We start from the raw sequence: 21059 nt of genomic DNA, 5'->3' as shown, positions 1-21059 counted from the left end.
AAAACAGGCCTAGGGACCGGGTCTGTTCCTGTCCCCGTCAGCCCAGGCTCCCCAGGGACTGGCAGAGCCCGCAGAGCTCCTGGGTCATGGATTGGAGCAGCGTCCTCGCGGCAGCGATGACCAGACAACAGTGGAAGATGGCCAAAAATGTGGTTTTAAGCTCGAGCAGGCATGGGACTGCTGGGCCAGGCCCGCAGGGACTGTGTCCCCACAGGGGAAACTGAGGCACGGAGGGACTTATCAGCAGTGACCCAGCAGCTCAGCACCAGTCGCTGGGAGGGGACGCCTTTTCATGGAAAAAAACAAGAGAGGTTTGGGAAGAGCCATGCACCGGCCGCAGCATCATCCATGACAGCAACGGGGAAGCAGCAGGATTTGGGAACGGAGGTTTCTTGGGCAAAGCGAGGCATGGGGATGGTCGGGTCACAACACAGACACGCGTGGATGGGGAGGAGGTGCAGCGGGAGCCTTGCTGTGCCCGGGGGCACGGTGCTGCTTGGAGCTGCTGAGCAATGGTTGCACTGGGGAGAAATCTGGGATGGTTTTTGCTGCTGCTCCAGGGCAGCACGGGGCTGGAATTCAGGGACGGATGGGTCTCTTCTGCTGCAGTTACATTTGTCAAGGTGAAATCTAGCTGGCCCCAATTCTCCGCAGATGCCGGAGGGGCAGGATCCCTCCAAACAAATTCGGGGTCTCTGGACCGCGCTCTCCACAAAGGCAGCTCCCGCACCCCAGCCGTGCATCAAACACCTTTTGCTGTCCCCCTCGCCTCCCTGTGCCTGTGCACCCCAGTTCTCCCCCACAGCACCCCACTGCCTCCAAACCCCCTGCTCCCACCCCGGGGAGCTGGTGGCTTTTGGGGTGCTGACTCCCACCACCCCCCACCTAAGCCAAAACGAGTTTTTGGGGGACAAAACCCAGGCGGCCTGATCCTGGCAAGGGTGATGGGCAGCGGGACCATCGCCCCTGGGGTTTGGGGAGAGGGGGAGTTGGAGTCCCGGGCCAGCCGCCCACAGGGTGCAGGGACACGGGCTGAGAGCCGGGGACAGCGGTGGCCCCGGCTCGCCAAAGCAGCCACTAGATGGTAGCGTAAGTCCACGCCAACGCTGCTGACACAGCACTTGGCTGGGAGAGGGGGACAGGGTGCCCGGGTGACCCGGGTGGCCCTGGGGACCTGCCTCCGCCACCCACCTCCCCAGGTAAAAAGAGAAACCGGCAGGGCTGAGCACCCGCGGAGTTGTGACACGGGTGGCGTGGGCACGGCTCCCCCGCCCCAATGCCCCCTGCCACCCGTGCCCCGCCGGTGGGTCTCTGAACAGGCAGCAAGGGGAGGACCCCGCTCCCAAACCCATCACATCCATCTCCCCACCTCCGCCCCAAACCCAGACCATCCCGTGCAGCAGCGCTGGGGACAACCGCGGGGCACAAGCCCGACTTGAGGGGGGACAAACCCAGGCCTGGGGACAAATGGGGTAACCCACAAGGCACCCAGGTCAGCGGGGGGGTGCTGGGCACCCATGGGAGCCTGGCGGGGCCGGAACGTGGGTGCCCCTCCTCGGGGACCCCGCTGCGAAGTGCCTTGCTTTGCTCCTCAACCCCGCTCCCAGCCCTGCCGAGGGCTCCATGCCAGACTGATATATATATTTTATGATAACTATAGAGATGCACTTCAAACCTGACAAAGGACTTTGACAGTTTTAAGCATCTCTTTGATTAATACATGACCTTTTAATGCTTCGGATTAAATTAATAAATCTTTTACATTCTAACCCATTCTGCTTGCAATGTAATGTTTTTTGCACGACCTCCTTCTCTCCCTGCCCGTGCAAGACAGCTGACCCGTCCCTCCGTCCCGCTCCCCCAGTGCGCACGCAGGTACAGCACTACACAGCCTTGCAATATTCATAGGGTGCAAAGCCCTGCAAGGCGAGAAGGGAGGGATCCTCCCCGTTTTTTGAACCGTCCCTAAAAATAGCAAGAAAATTCAAAGCTGACATTCAGGGTGAGGGGACGAGGAAGCCTGCAAAGTTGCTCACTCAGCCACCAGCAATTGCAGCGATCCTGTCTGCGTGTGCAGATTCCTCTGCTGACCGGGCTGGAGCCCAGGCCTCCTCTCTGCACCGCTTCCAGGAGCGATGCGGACCGGTCCCCATCCTTATCCGGGGGCTCCAGACTCCAGCCGGTCCCCGATCCATCCCTGCTGATCCCACTGGGGTGCACGGAGCCCCGGCGACGGAGCTGCCGGCTTTTCGGGTGCAATAGGTCCCCGCTGGAAGACAACTCTCAGCTTGACCCCGGCTCACCAGTTCATCCCAGTCCGGCGGCAAAGCTGGGGTGCCCAGCGCGTATCCTGAGCGCAGATTGGCTCCTCGCTGCCTGTTGATCCAGAAACATGCAGCAAACCCCAACCTGCACCACGCAGGCGAGGCGGAGGGCTGCTGTAAAGCCAGGTGCTGTGTCTCTCCCTGCACCCATGTGTTATTTCATCGATGACTCACGTGTTATTAGCAGCCAAGCAATATTCCCAATTCCCTGGAGTTAACCCTTCACTCGTCACTCACAAAAACACAATGTCATAACAAACATCAGTGGTATTATCTACTTTAATTATATTGTATCTACCCGGCTCCGGGAACATTAACATCGGCGGAGACTTGGAGGGAAGGTGCTGGGGAGATGCTCGACGGAGCCATGGGGAGGAGGGAGGTCATGGGGTGCTCAGGGAGCTGGGGGGATCATCTCCCTGCTCTGCCACCGCTGTCCCAAGGGGCCTTGGTCACCGCCTGCCCTCCTGGCATCCCCTCTGGGACCTGGCCGAGAAGGGGACACAGCGCCGTACCCCAAAGAACGTGGAGGAGCAGGGTGTTACCAACCAGCGAGGAAGTTTCCAGGCCCCAGACAGAGCTTTTGCTTCAAAAAAAATTAATTAAAAGTGGAGGGGAAAAAAAAAAAGAGGGGGGGGGTGTACTTGGGTGGCTCCGTGGGGGTGCTGAGATGGAGAAGGGCTGCAGGGGCTGTCCCGTCGTGGGTGGGTGGGTGTCCCCCCCCTCCAACCCTGCATCCTTAGTGGGGGGGGGGGTGCGCAGTGCGGGTGCAACCCGGGAGAGGGCAGCAATGTCCCACGCATCCCACTGGGACCTCGGGGGAGGGGGGCACCCCGGGGGCGGGGGGGCAAACCACCTTCGGTGGTTTGCCCCCCCCCCCTCCGGGGATGCCCCCCAAGTCCCCCCCTCCCCAAGAAGCGCGCAAGAGACGCGCCCGTTTGCGCCCCTCCCTGCGCGCTTCGCAGCAGCGGGGAGGAGAAAGAGGGGCGGGGGGGGGGGGGGGAGGAAAAGAAGGAGGGGAAAAAAAAAAAAAAAAAGGGGGGGGTGGGAAAAGGAAGGACTACAAGGCCCGGCATGCCCCGGTGGTGCTGCACGGCTCCCCGGGGTGCCGGATGCTGGCCGTGCCGCTGACAGCGGAGCGAAGCGAAGCCGCGGTCCCCGCCGAGCCCCGGGGAGAGGAGAGAGGGGCAGGGCGCGCCTCGCCGCCGGCTCCGCTCCCCCCCTTTTTTTTTTTATCCCAGCCCCCACAAAGCCGGGAGCGGCAGAAGGCAAGAGCGAGGGAGGAGGAGGAGGTGGTAGGAGGAGGAGGAGGAGGGAGGAGGAGGAGGAGGAGGAGGAGGAAGGGGGGAGGCAGCGGCAAGCCAGGGCTCTGCTGCGCTGTGTCTTTCTTTGCTTTCCGCAGGCGGCGAGCGGCGGAGGCGCAGAGGGGAGGTCGGTTCCCCTCCGCCTCCCGCTCCGCTGCCTTTTGTGTGTGTGAGAGGCGAAGGGGGGGGGGGGGGGAGAGAGAGAGAGAGAGGAGGAAAAAAAAAAAAAAAAAAAAAAAGAGGAGGAAAAAAAGAGAGGGAGGAAAAAAAAAAAAAGCTAAGAGGTAGAGGGGAGAGAAAAGCCCGGAAAAAAAAAAAAAATAAAATAGAGGGGTGGAGGGGGGGGAGAGGGAAGGAGGAAAGCGGAGAGGAAAGAGCAGGCAGGGGACGGAGGAGGGGGCGGGCTGGCAGGAGCGGAGTTGCCTGGGGAGAATGTGAGCAGGAGGCGCTGGAAATGCTCTCGTTGAAGGTGGCGAGCGGTGCCGAGGGCTCCGGGACTCCCGCGGCCGGTCAGGAGGCAGCCCCCCCGGACGGCAGGAGCCTCCCCAAGCGGGCGGGCTCCGAGGGGCTCGGAGCGCAGCAGCCGGTGGGTGAGTACCGGGGACCCCCCGCCTTTGTGTGGGGCTGGGGAGACTGGGAAGGCGGGGGGTGGGAAACGGGGAAAGAGGTGGGGGGGGGGGAGGGAGGGAGGAGGAGGGGGGAGGACACACGGGACACCCCCTTCGGGGAGAGCGGGGCGGAGGAGGGGATGGGGGGGGGGAAAGGAGGCGGCGTGTCCCCCGTCGTGTCGTCGTCGTCGTCGTCGTGTCCCCCCCCCCCCCCCGCCGTCCCCTTCGCTGAAGTTGCGCGGCGAGTTGGTGCCAAATTGCAGGAGTTTAATGGCACTTGGGGCGGGGAGGGGCGTGCGGGGGGGGGGGGGGGCCGAGGCGAGCCCCCGGCGGGGAGGGCGAGGGGAGACGGAGGGGGGGGGGGGGGGGGGCTGCGATCTCCACGAGTTCGGCCGCCTCCCCCTGGCCGCCCCCCCCCCCCCCATGTTACTCCGTCGCCTCCCCCCCCCCCCCCCCCCGGCTGCGAGCGCTGAGTGACAGCTGTCAGAGCCGGCTCCGTCCGCTAGAAGGCAGGCCGCCGCCGGAGCCCAGCGTGTCAACAACGTTTGGGGTTAGCCGGGCTTCCCGGGGGACTTGGGGGGGGGGGACATAGAGCATCTTACCCCCCCCTCCCCTTCCCCTGGCAGCCTGGCCCCGGGGAACGGCGGGCTGACCCGCGGGGAGCAGCCCCGGGGCTGGGAGGTGGTTGGGGGGGGGTGTAGGTGGGGAGTGTTTATTAGGGGGGGGGGGGGTCTTCACCCCAGCCCCGCCGGCGAAGTTGCGTGGTCCGTGGCGCGGGTCTCGGCGAGCGGTTGTCACTTCGGTGCCTGTCATCCCCCCTCTGATTTGTTTTTATCGATCAGCTGATTTAAATCCCCCCCCCTCCCTCCCTCCCTCTAACACCCCCCCCCCCGCCGCCGCCAGCGCGGCCCCTCGGTGTTTGCACGGCGATGGGCGACTGGTGGTTTTGGTGGGAGCTGGAGTCACCCCCCCCCCCCCCCCACCAGGGGTCACGCTAATGCCGGACCCTCTGCCAACCCCGAGCGACGGGTTTGGTGTCCCCAAAACCAGGGGCAGGTGGAGACACCTGGGTCCCCGCTTGTTTACGTGCCCGGGGAAGGACGTGGCCCCAGCTGGGACCAGGTGGCCTCGTGCATCCAGCCCCTCGGCCCCGTGGCTGCCAGAACAGCCACCGAAAGCCACGGGCTGAGCTCATTGTGTGCCGCCGCGAGCCCCCCGGCGCTCGGTGGAGTCGCTCCAGATTTATCCTGGCGTGACAGAGAGCAGAAGCGAACCCCCCGGGGCGACGGGCACCAATCCTGCCCGCTCGCTTTCTACCCGGGAGACGGCGGGCGCTGGGGGCGTGGGGTCCGAATCGGTGCCCCCTCCCCTCCTCAAGGCCTCCCCCCCCCCCTTCTCTGCCTTCCTCGTCCCCCCAGGTGTCCCCTTACACTGGCTTCTCCTGCTGGGCTGAGGAATTTGCAGGGGAGGGTGGTGGTGGTGGTGGTGGTGGGGAGGGGGGGGAAGAGGAGGGCGGGGGGGGGGGGGCTGGAGAAGGGATGGCGCGGCGCCAAATTCCGCTCTGCCATGTCTCTGTAACCTGAATAGGCCAACTCCATCCCCGGTGCGAGTCCCCCGGGGCTCCGCCGCGCTCCGATGCAGTCAGGCGGGAGGTGGCTTTCACCCGGCTGCTGGCCTCCCCCCAAACCCCCCCCCCATTACACACACACCCCCCCCCCGTCAACCACAGTCCGGTTCCCTCCCTGCGCCGTCCGGCGAGCGGACGCCGGTCGGAGCCACCGCGTACCCGCCGGAGCCACCGCGCGCCCGCCGGGAACCGATCCGTCAGGAGGTGGTGATGGCTGGGGTTTTGGGGTGGGGGGGGAATTAGTGGGGGAGAGGCGAAGGGTTGGCACCGTGACGGGGACGGAGTAGCCAAGGACATGCCGGGAGCAGGGCGGCCAGCGGAGGAGAAGCGATGGAAGCCCGTGGAAGGTTACGGGAAGCCTGGGGGGGGGCCGGCGCTGCTCTGGCCTCCTTAGAGGAGGCAGCAGAGACCCGGGGCAGGCTATTTCTGCTGAGATCCCGAGGAAAGCTCTGGGAGAATTGTGGGCTTCTATAAATAGTGTGTGTCAGCCGAGTGGAAACAGGGCCTTGAAATGCTCCTGCTATTCTCCCGAGTGCTTGGAACCAGCTCTTGGTAAACAGGGCAGCGGTGGGGAGGGCTGTTTCCTTCTTCCGGGCTCGTTAACGGGAGCGTGGTGAGGGGGGAGCGGGAGGGACGGGCTGGGGGGGGGGATTTTTGCCTGGTGATAAGGCAGGGCTCCCCCCCCTCCAGGGCCAGCCGGCTGGATGCTGGGCTGTGGCCGGGCTGCCCGGATGCGGGATGGCCCCTGAATGCATCGCAGATGTCCCGTGCCCCCCCCCTCCGCCCCTCCGCCGTCCCCTCCCCAGCCTCGCCGCCCGCCAAACTTCGGGGCCGGGATGTGCCGCGCGGTCCGGCCGCGGTCCTCGGGGAGCCGGCGATGCCGACGGCGGTTCTGGGGGCGCGAGGGTTCAGCTGGTCGGGAGATGCTCGGCAGGGCCCCCTCCTCTCGCCGGCATGGGGGTCCGCGGCGTCACAGCCTCGTTCCCCTGCTCCCCGCCGCTCATCCGTCCGTCCGGGCTGGAGTTGTTTCTGCTCTGCCTCGGGGGCACTTGCTGAGCGATGCCTTGGCCCGCTGCGTGTGCTGGAGGGCAGGTATTTGGTCCCGTGGGACTTTCCCTAGGCACGTCTGGATGCCCAGGGTGCTGGGACCCCCCCCCAGGGGCTTTTGCATGTGGAGGGGACGTGGTGATGTGTGCCCAGGGTGTCTGCTTGGCTCTGGGGTGCATCCCGAACATCCCACCGCTGCGGGTGAGCGTTTCGGCTTCGCACGAGGACCCGGCATCGCGCGCGGCGGCGCCTCCCCTCGCACCCGCGCCCCGAGATTTACCCCGTGCCGCAAACGGTGGCTCGAAAGCTGCGTTGTTATTATTTTTCTTTCAAAATAACACAGAGGGGAAACAAACGGGGTGCCGCTAAGGTGCCCGCTGTGAGTTTTTAAGGCGATGTACGGCGGGCTGCGTCGGTGAGGGATCCGGCGCGCTCGCGGTGGGATTTGGCGTTGCAAAGTGAAGCAGCCAGGAGTTCACCGGGGTGTCGCGGGCCTGGGGAGCTCGCCCTGGCCCCGTGGGCCGGCTGACCCGGGCGAAGGCTGGGGCTCTCGGTGCCGGCGCAGTGGAGCGTGCCGCTCTGCGTGGGTGGGAAGGGGCGAGCGCCAGTCCAGTTTTTTTCAGTTGGGGTTTTTTTTTTTTCCTCTCCATCTTTTTTTTCTTTTTCTTTTTTTTTTCCCCTTTCTTTCCTTTTTTTTTTTTTTTTTTTCTTTTTTCCCTCCCTCTCTGTGGGTTGAACGTTGGGGCGACAGACAGGGAAAGTCTGAGCAATGGTCTCCGCGCTGGTGCTGTCTTCAATCACCGCGTCCCAGAATCCCTCGCTCTGGGCCTTCTAGGCACAAGGGCTTACAGCGAAAATCGGCAGCTGCAGCTGCGAGTGAAAGCACAAGAGCCCGGCTGGGTCTTTGGCATCGGCAGGAGAGCAAAAAGCTGGGGGAGGCGAGGAGGGAAAGAAGGGGGGGGGAAATGTGCCCTGTGGTTTTTTTCCAGGCTTGCCACCGAGGGTTGTGTTTCAGAGCATCGGTTCCCGGGCGCGGGAAGAGGCGGGGAGGGAGGGGTGGGGGGGTGGGGGGGTGCAGAGCGATGCCTCCGGGGAGCTCATTAAAATCCGTCGGCTCCCCCTTTTCGCCGGCCGAGGGAGGCTGGATACGAAGGAGAAGGAGGGAGGGACGTGCTGGGAAGGAACATGCCTGCAAACCGGCTGCCCGGTGGGGACAGTTCCTGGCCCAGGCAGGAACGCTGCCCCGGGGGCTCACCTGTTGGAGCACGTAGGACGCCTGCGTGCCAGCGGGGCCGTGACAAGGGCGGTTGCTCGCCGCCACGTCGGGGACTCTCTTTGCGGCGGGGCGAAGCCCCCCCCGGGGACGCCGAGCTGGGCCGGGAGGTGTGATGAGCTGCCGTGGGGCTGGGGCGGGTGGGGGGGCTGCGGCGGGTGGGCTGCGGAGGGGGTGCGTGGCCGGGGAGTGCAGGGGGTCAGCGGGGCGCGGGCAGGAGGGGGTGTTAGGGGGAGGCGTCGGCACGTGCGCGGGCAGGGTTTGGTGTGCCAGGGCTGGGGTTGGCGTGCGGAGCTGGGGGGGGGGGGTGAAGGTGGGGCCGGGCAGGTGCTGGCGGGGGACACGTCACCGCGGCGAAAACGCCTCCCGCTCCTCCTCGGTGAAGGGGACGGGGACGGACGGCGGCGGGGACCCCCCCGCCCCCAACACCCCGCGTCGAAGCCCACCCCGCGCAGGCGTGCACGCGGGCGAGAGCGCTGATGCAGCCTGGCCTGGCGCGATGCGGGGAGACGGGGGAGCGGCGAAATGTGTTATTGATCCTCTCGGAGGGAGAGCAAAGCAGTTCTGGCATCTGCCAGCCCCAACCTCTGCCCTTCCCGCCACTAAACGAGCTCCAGGCGGAGGGAGCAGCATCCCATCCCATCCCATCCCATCCCATCCCATCCCATCCCCGTGCCGCCACCCCCGGGGCCCCGAGCCCCACGCACGCTTTTCGCCTCCTGCTGACTTCAGCGCATCGGCTTGGGCTCGGCGCCTGTACATTCCTCGCGAAACCTGGGCCTAAAATATCTGGAGGAGGACGGAGCGCCTTGGGCGAGGGAGATGAGCTCTTCAGCTGCGGGAAAGAAGGAGGCTGCTCCGCTGGAGGCAACGGGGCTGCTCCGCTCCCTGCCAGCTGCCGGCCCCGCTGGCCCCCCGGGAATTCACCGGGAATAAATCTCGCCCGGGCGAACTCGGTAGCTGGGTTTGGGATGGATGCACCCGAGCAGAAGCGGGGGTAGGAGGGGAGCGTGGCACCCCGCGCATCGCCAGCCGAGCGGCGTGGGAGCAGGGTGGCAGGGGGAACGGGGTGACGTGGGAGCAGGGTGGCAGGGAGCGGGGTGACACGGGAGCAGGGTGGCAGGGAGCAAGCTGGGGCTGGGTGGCTGAGGAGGGACAATAAATGCTGAGAGGGAGGTGCTAGGCGGGAGCTGTGTGAGAACCAGTTTGCGAGGTCCAGATTGGCAGCAGATCCTGAACCAGGAGGAGCTGAGCATCCATACGGCCCCTGCCGAGATCAGACGAGACGACAGCGACTCGGTTTGGGGGAAGAAATTGGAGGCGGGGGAAGCTTTTTTGCTGAAATGAAATTTGAACCCCAAAGTGGGAGGGAAGTGGAGGTGGGGGGCACGGCTCTCTCCACATGGTTATTACTGCTGTTTTCCACCCAGCTGAAAGGAGAATGTAGCTTAATATGGACCCGCGGGGAGGAGAAGCGATCGGGAACGGGGATTTGTCAGGAGGGAGCTGGGAAACAGCGAGAGAGACGTAGAGGTGAGAGTGGCCAGCGCATTGCCCAGGGAGGTGTTTGCAGCCCGGCAGGAGAGGACGGAGCCGGGCTGGAACAAGGCGCTATTGTTCTTGGCGAGCGGGGGGCCAGCCCGCGGCCCCCCCAGACCCGCAGAGCTGGCGCGGATGCGGGGAAGGTTTTTTGGGACCGGTTTTTCCCAGCGGATCGCCAGCTGGGGAATGGGAAACGCTCTTGGGTTTGGGGTGCGCCAAAGGAACCGGCCGAAACGCCGGGGGAGGCGAAGGGGCGGCGTGCCGGGGCCTGGCGGGCACGGATGGGGGGGTGATGGCAGGTGAGCTGGGGAGAGGACAGGGATGAGCTGAGGGGGGGTCGGATCGGCAAGCGAGAGGGTGGGGGTGGCGGAGCGGGGGTTCGGGGGACGGGGCTGCGCGAGCGGCGACGGGGCAAAGCCCGGTGTCCCTCGGCTGGCAGGCGCGGCGGCTCCTCCTCGACGCGTGCGTGGGGCTAGGGCGGGCGAACCGGAGGGGCTTCTTCCCTTGGTGGCCTGGGGACCCCCGTCACCCCGCCATCTGGGTCCTGCAGCGATCCCCCCTTGGCTTCTGGCATCTCTCCGGCAGCCCCCAGCCCGCCGCTGCTATCCCGCGCGTCCCCTCGGTCCCTCGCCCCGACGCCTGCCATCGCCGCCCTCGGCACGCTGCCGCCGCCGCCGGCGTCTCGCTTTTTTGCCCCCGGCATCGGGCACGGAGGCGTTGGCAAGAGCAGCAGCCCCGTCCCGCTGCCGGCGTCGACCGCCACGTTGCCGCAGCTGCCGGCTGTCCCCCAGGCCACGTCGGTGCTTGGGGACACCCCAGGGTGCCGGCGAGCGGGAATGCGGGGGACCAGCGAGGCGTGTAGGGGCTGGGGGAAAAGAGGAGGAGGAAGAGGAGGAGGAGAGAGATGCGTAGCCCCGCAGGGTCTGGGGGCTGTGGCCGGGGAGGGGGCGGCGAGGCAGGGGCCAGCCTTCGCACGGCTCGGGGCGAAGCTGAGCTTGTCCCAGCCCTCCTGGGCTCCCCGCGCTGTGGCCGGGGGCCAGCCTTGGCCGCCTCCAACCCAGCTGGAAAAGAGAGAACCCCCCCCCACCAGTGCAGCCCTGGCATTTGCTCCCCATCCCCCCCCCCCCCAGTTCCCACCTCTCTGATGCTTCAAACACAGTGATGCCCTGAAGGCAGCAGAAGCACCTTAGCAAGTGCACACTAAATATTTGAACACGCATGGGTGGGTTTGGGTTTGCTGCTGCTCTCGCCCTTCCCCAGCCCCTTCTCCGGCGTCTGCCTCTTTGGAGCCCCCAAATTTGGGGGGTACCCGTGGGAGCTTCTCCTCTGCTCCGGGACAGGGGTGTAATATTTGCTCGGCGGCTCTCGCTTCGAATTATTTTATTACGGCCGTTCCAACCCAGCCAGCGCGGTGCTCGGCATTGCCGTGCCACCCCGGGTGCGTGTCATCGTGTGTCGTCCCCCCCCCCCCCCGCCCTCCCAGCCCACCCACTGCCAGCCCTGACCACACGTGGTGGTACCACGGCATCCCCGCGCCACCCGCCTCCCCATCCTTCATCCCCGTGCCCTCCCCTCCTCTTCCTCCCAGCCTCAGCACCCTGCAGCCGGGCTGGGCGCCCATCGGGGCGGGGGGAACAGCGTTCCCCTCCCCTCCCCGGCATTCCTCGGGAGTGAAACACAAGAGCTGGCAGGGCACTCCTGCTTTCTCTGGCCTCTGCTCCTCCGGTGCCTGAACAAAGCCCTCCTGCCTCTCCCGGGAACCCGGGGTTTGAAACAGGAGAGGCGGCTGGTGCTGCGTGGCGAGGCGAAATGTCCTCCTCCAGCCTATTTTGGGTTTCTAGGGTGGGTGGGGGACAGAGGCGGGCACGGTCCCCGCGGTCCCCCACGGGGGGCAACTCCGGCCGGGGTACCCCGGCCGGAGTTGCCCCCCGTGGGGGACCGCGGGGACCGTGCCCGCCCTGTGGCATCCTCCCCAACCTGGGCTTTGCGTCCCCGCCATCTCGCTGCCATTGTATTGCTATGGAAACTGAGCCCTGGAGAGGACCGGTTCAACCCCAGTTTGGCCCCAGTTTGGTCCCAGCTCTCGCGCACAATCCAGCCGTGGCGATACAGGTCGGTGTATCCCGGCCAGCATCGCCCCTTCGTCCCGCGATGATGCATCCCGGAGGGAGCGTGCGCTCCGGCCCCCGGCCGCCTTCCCAAAGTCCGACACCCCCCTCTTTGCAGAACAAAGCCCCCCCTCCGCTCCCCACCGCCCCCGGTGAAACAGGCCCCTGTCGGAGCGCAGTCCCCGACAGCGAAGGTTATTTTAATGGATGCATTACTTTAAACGAACCCTCCGCCATCTGTTCCACCCCCTAATTACGCATGCAAAAAAAGCCCATCTCACAGCCAGCGCAGGAGAAAGTAAAGATATAAGTGATTTAAATGCATGTATCCGCAGCTCCGCCGGCAGCTGGGCTGGGCTGCGCTCCTCGCCTTCCTCCCGGCTGCCTGGCGAGCCGGGCAAGTTGCAGGCAAAGGCGGCAAGAGGGATGGATCTCTCGGGTCCGGCAGCTGCCCGACACCTCGGGACGGTGGCCGTGGTGCCGGACGGTGGGTGCAGGCAGGGGTTGGAGTTTGGTGGCCGCATTCGTCCCCCCCCTCCCTCCCCGTTGCCTTTCCCCGCCACCCCCCCTGAAGGTTAGCTCTGCCCGCCGGCTGCCAGCCTCGGCGTGGCGGCGGCTGAGCCTTCAAAGCGTGGGGACACGCCGCCGTCCCCGGGCTGCCGCGGTGCATGGCGGGGATTTGGGGGGGAGCACCCCCGACTTGGCCGGGCTCCTCGCCCTGCCGCCGTTTGGTGGCGGTTCACGGGGGCCGGGGGTCCCACGGTGCCGGCTCTGCGTGTGCGCGGCCCCCGGGGTGACGCTGGGGTCCTTGTCCCCTGGGAGAGGGGCTGGGGGGGGGGGCGGTTGGCTCTGCCCCCAGGCTGTGCTCAGGGCTGCGAGGCTGTTTCCCAAGCAGCAGTTGCATTTCCATGAGCCGTCCCAAAATCCAGGGATCCCGGACCCTGAGTGTCCCCAGATGATGTTCGACCCTGGGGGTCTCTCCTTCGGGGCTGTGGAGGGTGAGAACGGGATGGGGGGAGTTGTGTGCTGAACAAGCCCCCCCCCCCCCGAGAGGCAGAGCCTGTAGGTGTTTGAAAAACCCCGTTTTTAAGTCAGCCTCCTGGTTTGGGGAGTCCCAGCTGGGGACGGGGGGGGGGATGGCAACACGCCAGGGCTGCGGTGCAGGCGACTGCGTCCGGCCACCGACCAGGGCTGCCCCGGCGTGACTCAGTTTCCCCCATCCCCAGCGCAAACCCTCTCCTTGTGCCACCACCCCTGGGGCCGGGGTGGGTGACCGGCGTGGCTTTGGGTGACCCCACGGTGACAACGCAGGACCGCGACCACCACAGCAGGACCACCGCCTGGCGCCGAAGCCGACGGCAGTCCTGGGTGCCGGCGTCCCCCCCTCTCCCTTCGTCTCCCTCTCTCCGTGCCTGACTGCAGCAGATGCGCCAGCTCTGCAGGAAGAGGGAATTAAGTTGGGCTGGAGGAATTTTAAAGATTGCTGCAGGCCTGAGGGTCTTAGATCCCCCCGCGGAGATGGGCAGTCATGCAGAATTAATCCTATCGGCAGCCTGGCTCGGCTTCAGCCGGTGCAGAGCTCCAGGAGAGCGCGAGGGAGCGCGGGGGGCGATGCTGGGGGCGGCTGAGCGAGCCCCGGCGCCTCTCAGCGTCGATGGGAAATTAATAATGAAAAATTAAAAGCCCCAATTCAGCCTCCCCCCCTCCCCAGCCCGGAGGTGGGACTCGTAGAGGGGGGAGGAGGCGGGAGGATTCTGCAAAGCTTAAGGAAAACCTGTTTGCCGTAGCAAACGGAGCTCGGCGGTGTGAGAAAACACCGGGGCCGCATCCTGCTCTTGGTGAACGGTGCTTTGGTACAGCCAGGGCTCTGCCCTCTGCCACGGGGAGGGGGCTGGCTGGCTCTCGGGTGGGAGCACCCCTTGGCTGCCGTCACCCAAACCCACCCGCCACGGGCTCACGCGGTGGCGGGAGGTAGTTGGCGGCGCCGCGCCGGCGCGGGGGAACGCGGGGACGCACCGGACATCCCCACGTGCTGCCGCACGCCACGTCCACGGGGACGCGAGGGTGGCATCTGGGCACCCCGTGGCTCTGCCAGCCCCACGGGTAGCCTCGTCCCCATTGTCCCTCCTGGCCACCGTGGCCGCGGTGCCACCGTGCCAGCGGGCTCGGTGGCTGCGTGACGCCGGGCAGGGTGGCCCGCGAGGGCTCTGCAGCTGCCGCCGAGCCCTCTGCTCCTCCGGTTTATAAATAATGCAGCACCGAGGCGTGTTGGCAGCGCCGCGCACACGCCTGCGGGCCCGGCGCGGCGGCGGGCGCTTCGGGGGCGAGCGGTGGGTGCCGTCACCCCGTCTGGGTGCCGCGGAGCCACGCCGTGCCGGTGGGAAGGCGGCGAACCCCGGCGTCCCCGCGCCCCCTCGTCTCCCCACGCCGTCGCCCAGCCCCACACCCCACCGGGGTGGGTGGCGGCGGCGGCGGGTGCCCGCGGTGACCCCACGCGTGGGGACGTCCCCGTGCCTCGTGGCGGTGGCGCCGATGGCGGCGCGCAGCTTGCACGGTTGCCATGGCGATGTGCCGGCGCTAACGAAGCCCGAGTAAACATTAACGAGGGAGAGCCCCACGCGGGGTGGGTGGGAGGGTGGGGGGCCGCGGCGCTCGGGCCTGGGGACCCAGGCGTCCTGCGGGACTGGGTGCTGGGGTGGGGGGGGTCACGGCATCGTCCGTGCGTCTTAGGGTGCGCCCGGGAGCATCGCCCCGGATGCCTGGGTCCCCTCTGGATGCTGCTTGAGGTTGTGCTTTAATGGGCAGACTGGGAGCTCTGGGTGCTGGGCAAGGTCCGTGGGGGCAGGACGTCTGGGTCCCCGTCCCGGCTCGGGGGGTACCCACGGTGGGAAAGTCCCGACCCCGAGAACCCAAGGGTCCTGTCCCGCCTCCGCATGGGCACCAGCGCGGTGCACGGCACCGCTAGCCCAGCACCGGCCGCCGTCGCCCTCTCCGTGTAGCACCCGTGGGTGCAGGTGCGGTGGGGGGGGATGCAGCTGCGGTCGGGTGCCCCCCGGGGCCGGCGGGGGGCTCGGGGCGCTCCTGGCAGCAGCAGCCACGCGGCCCTGCCACCGCCGCCGCCTGCGGTTGTCACCATGACTCAACTCCCCGCATCCCTCCCTTTCTCCCGGCCGTACCGGCACGGGGACCCGCACCGTGGTTTGGGTGGGGGTCAGGGTGGGGGGTCAGCCCTCTCCGCACCAGCAGCCCCACCGTGCTCGAGGTCCCCTCCGGCATTTAATGGCGCCGCAGCTCATTAAACGGAGGTGCAGGTGCCCCCGGTACCTTCCTCCTCCCGGAGGGCTCTTAATGAGCGGCTGCTAACGAGCGCCTGCGCTCCCCGCTTGCCTCCCCAGCCCCGGGAAGAGGCTGATTGGCGAGCAGGCACCCAGGAGCGATGCACGGGCTCCTTTCGGGGGCTTTAAGGGGTCGAGTGACCCCACGTCCGCTGCCCCTTTGCCGTGCCGCCGACGCGGCCTTCGCACCGTGCGCGAGGGTCCCGTGTCGCCGTCACCGGTGCCGGAGCTGGGTGGTCCGCCGGCTCGGCGGTGGGGAGCGCCGGTGGCTCTTGCAGCCCTCGTGGTCCCCTCGTCTGTCAGCCTGAGGGTGGGGGCTGACAGCACGGCAGCTCCCTGCCTGCAGCCTGCCTGCAGCCTGCCTGCTTTTTGCAGCAGAGCACTGTACCTGGGGAGAGAGGGCTGAGGGCTGTCACCATCCTTCCAGGCGCGCGTGGACGTGGCAGCGCCGCGTCTCTCCCCGGCTCCTCGGCGCGGGGCTGCTGCGGGATGTGCGTCATGGGCACCTGGTGCCCCGTGCCTCAGTTTCCCCTCCGGGGGGACACAGGGCCCTAGGGGCAGGCACCGGGGCTGGGCAGACATGCAGAGATGTGGGTTGAGGCTCGTGTTTGTCCCCCCACCCCCATTTTTGTCCCCATAGTCACATCGTACGAAGCCACCCAACCGCTGGGAAGCCCTCCTTGGGTCTGTTTGAGCAGGGGAGCTCCGAGGGGGGGTCGGTCGAGGGTCCGTGGCTCCCCTGCCCTCCCAAAATAACCCAGTGGCACTGATGCGGTGCAGGGGTGCAGGTCTGTGGGTACCCCGGAGGAGGTGGGCTGGGGGCTGCCTGGCTGGGGGGGGGGGTCCTTAGGCTCGTCCCCCTCCTTCGGGGACTGCAGCGGGGGACAGCCCATCCCGCACAGAGCCATCGACCCGCTCCGGGGCCGGGTCCCCCAGCTCCCTGCCAAAGGGAGCCCTAATCCTCCGTGACACGGTGCCCGGCTCCGCGGTGGCTAATTGCAGTGTCCCCAGCTGAGGATTACAGTTTAAAGCGGGGAAGGAGCAGCGGGAGCAGATGAGCTCCCGAGCAACAAAGCTCCCGTTTCCCTGCAAAGCGACTTTTATTAGGGGTATAATTAAAAGCTGACAGGAGGGGAAAATCACGGGGATGGTCGGGGCGAGGGCTGGAGCTACCCGAAGGTCCCCGTGCCCCCCCAGGCATCCGACCCACCAGCCCCCCGCTCCGACCGCAGCTTTTCTGGCAGGGCAGGAGGCAGCGAGGTGCTGGGCTGGCGGAGGAAATCCAAACTCGGCCCCTATGAAAGGGGCTTTGTGTGCCCGGGAAGGAGCAGCCCTCCTCCTTCTCCTCCTCCTCCTCCTCCTCCTCCCCTGGCTGCGGGGCTGCTTTCCTGCCTGAGGGTGGCCCTGCCGTGGGTGCCGGAGGGAAACTGAGGCACGGGGCGGCATGGCAGCCCCATGGTCTTCTGCCCCGCTCAGGCTCCCACAAGGGCTTTTCTCCGTCGCTTACACCCGTGGCGTCGGCAGGGGCCACGCGCTGCGGGTGAGCCGGTCCCTGGGGACATGCTGGGGTCGCCCATGGGTGCCCCAGCTGATGCTGGGTCCTCCCTGCTGGGGCAGTGGGGAAGGAATCGCGGGGACAGAAGGACATCACGGGGACAGAGGGACATTTTCCCCTGTCCTCTTCATGCCGCCAGGCTTGCCCTTTCTCCAGTGCCGCTGTCTGCCTCAGTTTCCCTTTCCCCTCCTTGCGAGCACTGTGGCTGCCATCCGGCACGGTGGGACGCCGGATCGCCCTGGGGGGTGTTCGACCTGCATTGGTGACCCCGACTGCCTCTGTGGACGTGGCTGATGTCCCCTGGGAAGGGGACACATTGCAGCACCCAGTGTTTTGCACATCCCTGGGCAGAAGCTCGCAGGAATGTCCCTCCCGTGCCGGTCAGGTCCCGTTGCAGGGAGAAGGGTGGGCGCAGGCAGGGCCCCCCAGCTGGGTGCTGGCCCACCGGCTGCCTTGCCCTGGCCTGGCTCCGGCCCCAGCGGGCGGCGGGGGGCTTGTTCTCCGCCTGGACAGGAAGACGAATGAATTCCATTACGGGATCGCGATTTTATTCCACGTGTCAGGGAGCCTGAGATTAACTTGCTCACCAGGCTGTGACAAACCCAGACACCCGCGTGCGCGCGCTCGGGCGCAGGGGCTTCGTATGCTCGCCGGGCACGGAGCTGCCTGAGACCCCACCGTGCCCCCCAGGGCGGGCAAGGCTGTGCCCGTCCCCGCTGTCACCAGTCGGGAGCCCTCCCGGCACCTGGGGAGGGTGGCACTGGCCAAGGTGGGGGCCGGGCACTGCCACCGTGCTGTCCCCTGTCCTAGAGGTCCTTTGGCCACCCAAGGATGCAGGTCTTGCAGCCGGGCGAGGGGTGAAGCATCTTCCCGGTACAGCTCCCCCGCAGCCCGACGCTGTGCCGGGAGGCCACGTGCTGCCAAAAAATGGGCTGGGAGGGAGGTGGGAAGGGGGGACGCAGGGGTTCGGGGGGCCTGTCGCAATGGCTGGCAGTGTTGGGGCCACGGCAAGACCAATGGCTTACTCTCATCTCACCCCAGCCGAGTGGCTGCCCACCCTGGGAGAACACGTCGGGGCCACGCGTCCGCGTCGGGGCCGTGCGTCCGCGTGCACGGAGCCGTGCCGTGCCGTGCCGTGCCGTGCCGTGCCGTGCCGTGCCGCGGGGCCGGCTGCTCTCCCCTCGCCGCCCCCCCTGCGCGGGCGCAGGCAGCTGGCTCTGTTTGCTGGAGGCTTTGCGCATTCCAGTTCGTGGGTCACTCGCCTTCGAAACCTCTCCGGGGACGGAGGCAGTTGGGAGCCGTAACAAACAACCCAAGGGCTCCGATGACGCCCGCGCCCAGCGCTGCCTGCCAGCACTGGGGCAGGGGGGGGCTGGGAGACGGCCCCCTGCTCCCCTGGGGTGCCGGAGTGGAGCTTTGGGGTGGTGCTGGGAGGTGCCAGTAAAAATAACTGGGGAGGGGGGACACGCCGAGCGGGTCTCCTTTGCAGGCCACGGGAGCGATCGCTTTTTGGGGAGCGGTGGGGCGCACGGGAGGGATGCTGCGGTCCCCTCTGCTTATGGGGTGTCAGGGCTGGGGTGCGGAGCGGGGTGCCGGCAGCGGGGCATCGGCCGGGATCCATACGGGGAGGGGTGGGGGAGCCGGGGGGTGGGTCCGGCGCGGGCGACGAGCTTGGGGTGGCCGGGCTGGGGTTTGCTCAGGGCTGGTTAATGTGTCCTGGAATGTGCGTCGGAGCCGTCCCGGGGAGATCAAGGGTCCGGCGGAGCGGCGGGAGCGCGGCGTGGCTCGGGGGGCTGCGGGGCCGCGCGCCGGGGAGGCTGGGTGGCGCGGGGAAGGTCAGCCTTGGCCAGATGCAGCCACTCCACCCTCCTCCAGTGCTTTGCACATTAATGCAAATGCACTGGCCTGAGTGGTTCATTAGCAGCATGTGGAATGGAATAATGCATCCGCATCCCATTAGCCTAATGAAAAAAAGGGAGCCGGCACCTGGAACAAAGCTGCCGACTCTTGGCTAGTGCTCTGGTTCGGCCGTGCTGGGCCGTGGGGCCCCCCCTGCCCTCGCCCTCCCTTCCCGTCCCTTCCCGTCCCTTCTGTCCCTCCGCCGCCCCGGCCATCGCCTGCCCGCTCCTCCCGGCACCCTCGCAACCCGGCGCCGCAGAAGGGGCCGCCATCCCCGGGACGTCACCGTGGCGGGGTGCAGCCGCGGGGGGACCCCGGGGTGGGCAAAGCCCGTCCCAGCATCACCCCTCTGCGTCCCGGCGGGGGACGCACGGCCGAGCCGGGAGTGCCGCAGAGGCGCTGGCCGGGCGGCGAGATGTCCCCGTGTCCCTGGGGCTGGGAGCTCGAAGCCTGAAGGATTAGAGGAAACATTGCCAAACAAACCAGGCTGTGCCGGAACCAATTAGCCTCCAGCAGGCAGAGTTTCAGATGCTGTTATTTCTGCCTCTTCTCTTTTCTCTCCCTCCTTCTGTCTCCCCCTTTCCCCCCTCCCCGGCCCTCCCCAGCCCCTCCTGCCCGCCCCCAGCATCTCTGCTCTCGCCATTCCTCTCCGTGTCGGAGCTTGTTTTGGGCACTGGCTCTGGAGTGAGTCATGCCGCGCGTAGGGGATTTTAAAAGCTTTCTGCTGTCGCTGGGAAGCCGGTTTGGGCTGCTCCGACACTGGGGGTGGAGCGCGATGCCTCGCAGACAACCCTCGTCTGGGGAACCCAAAGAAAAAAATCCCCCACCCCGGTGCCCCGAACCCCTGGGGTCCCGCGGGCCCCCCTCTATGCCGGGCCTGGCTCGGTCACCCTAGCCAGCGGTTGAGTCACAGCCGAAACTTTCGAGCCGTTGGAGCTTCCTCCGGCGGGGCCCCTCTCCGAGGAAGTGGTCTGCCGGGGCGTCGAGCCCGGCGGGGCGGTTGCCCTGGCCCCGACGGGTGCAGCACGCAGGCGCGGGCAGCCGGCGCTGGAGGTTGAAGCGTGGGAGATTTTTTTTTTTTTTTTTTTCCTCCCCCCCCCCACCTCCCTCCTTCCCTCCACCGCCGCCTCCGCCAGCCCCGTTGCCAAGCCTGGGGTGGGGGCCCTCCGGCACGACCCTCCTGCCGGTCCACAGCTGGCCCCGGTCCTCGCCCCCCCTTCATCCTCCTCCTCCTCCTCCTCCTCCTCCTTGCCTTGAGCTGTGCTGCCGAGGGACTGCAGCTCCCGTGGATCAGGAGGAGATTTAGGTCAAGCGCTCGACTGAGTCGAAACAGCCATCTGTGTGCGGAGGAAACCGGCCACCCAGAGCCCCCGGCGCGGCTGGCCCGGCATCGCCACCGGGTCCCGGCACCACCGGCACCCTCCGAACCCCGCGGCTGACCGCGCAGGCTGCCTTTGTCTCCGGCAAGGAAAAAAAAAAAACCAACCCCACCCAACAAATAAATAAACGGGGGGAAAAAAATTCCCCCTGCCCACCCCATCCGCCCCCCCCCCCCCCCCGGCTCTGCCGTTGGCATCGCCGCCGAGCGCCGGGAAATTTGGCACGCACCGGCCGCGGCACCGCTCCAAGGTCGCCCTGACACGCCACTGGAAGGTGCGCGCCCGGGGAGGGAGGCCGGCGCAAGCTGAGCTGGGGATGTGGGTGCCGAGGGCCGGAGTTGGCCCCCGGAGCGCCCGCGGTGCAGGCAAGGGAGGCAGGGCGGGAGGTGCAGGCAGGAGGGAGGCGCTGGCTGCCTGCCCGGAGTCCGGACTCCTGGGTTCCTGCAGGAACAGGGTGGAGCGGGAGGAGGCCGGGGAGCTGGTGTCATCCCAAGCCACGGCGGCGGGGGGGAGCGTTTCCCTCCCCTGGAGGGTGGGGGGGGGGGCTCCGAGCGGACCGCGGCGGGCGGAACTGCTCCCCGCTCGCCGCCGTGCCTCAGTTTCCCCCAGGTGGGGGTATTGCCTGCAGAGCAGCCCGGTGCTAGCGGCGCGGCCGAGGCGCCCCGGCGAGGTGGGGAGCCCCAGCCGCCCCTTTGCACCCCGTGCCGGGGCGGGGGCGGCCACGGCCCCTCCTGCTCTCCACCTGCCGGCTTCTTCTCGCTTTCTCCATTTCCTTCCGGAGCCTTTTTTCGCTCGCCGGTGTCTCTGTCGCTGCGCCTGTGCACACGCCCGTGCGCGGGGAGAGGAAACGCCGCCGGTGCCGTGGGAGGGCCGGCGCACGCCGGACGGGACTTCCCGCCGCGGTCGGTTTGGTGCACCCCAACCGTGCGACGAGTTGTGCCTGGTCTCAGGCCGGAGCCCCGCCAGGTGCGGGGATGCTCCCCGGCATCTTGCCCACCCAGCGCTCTGCCCGCGCCCCGCCAGGCCCCTCGGGAGCCCGTCGATCTGCACGTCGTGCT

General features: G+C 67.2%; 1 protein-coding gene across 5 annotated transcripts in view; it reads left to right on the top strand.

The window, feature by feature from the left end:
* The first annotated feature begins 3376 nt into the window (after positions 1-3376).
* Positions 3377-21059, top strand: part of AHDC1 (AT-hook DNA binding motif containing 1) — a 55880-nt gene continuing 38197 nt past the window's right edge. The window contains exons 1-2 of one of the 5 annotated variants that reach the window (XM_075047590.1): positions 3377-3592; positions 4098-4218. In XM_075047590.1, coding sequence (XP_074903691.1) covers positions 3437-3592; positions 4098-4218 — 277 coding nt within the window. In that variant the 5' untranslated portion in view covers positions 3377-3436. Of the gene's footprint in view, positions 3620-3712; positions 3756-4097; positions 4219-4723; positions 4787-5979; positions 6068-21059 lie in introns of those variants that run through there. The other 4 variants (XM_075047589.1, XM_075047592.1, XM_075047595.1 and 1 more) reach the window with 4 other exon arrangements.

This window comes from Buteo buteo, chromosome 16, assembly GCF_964188355.1.
Source record: "Buteo buteo chromosome 16, bButBut1.hap1.1, whole genome shotgun sequence".
NCBI lineage: Eukaryota > Metazoa > Chordata > Aves > Accipitriformes > Accipitridae > Buteo > Buteo buteo.
This window is presented reverse-complemented; position numbering and strand designations above follow the sequence as displayed.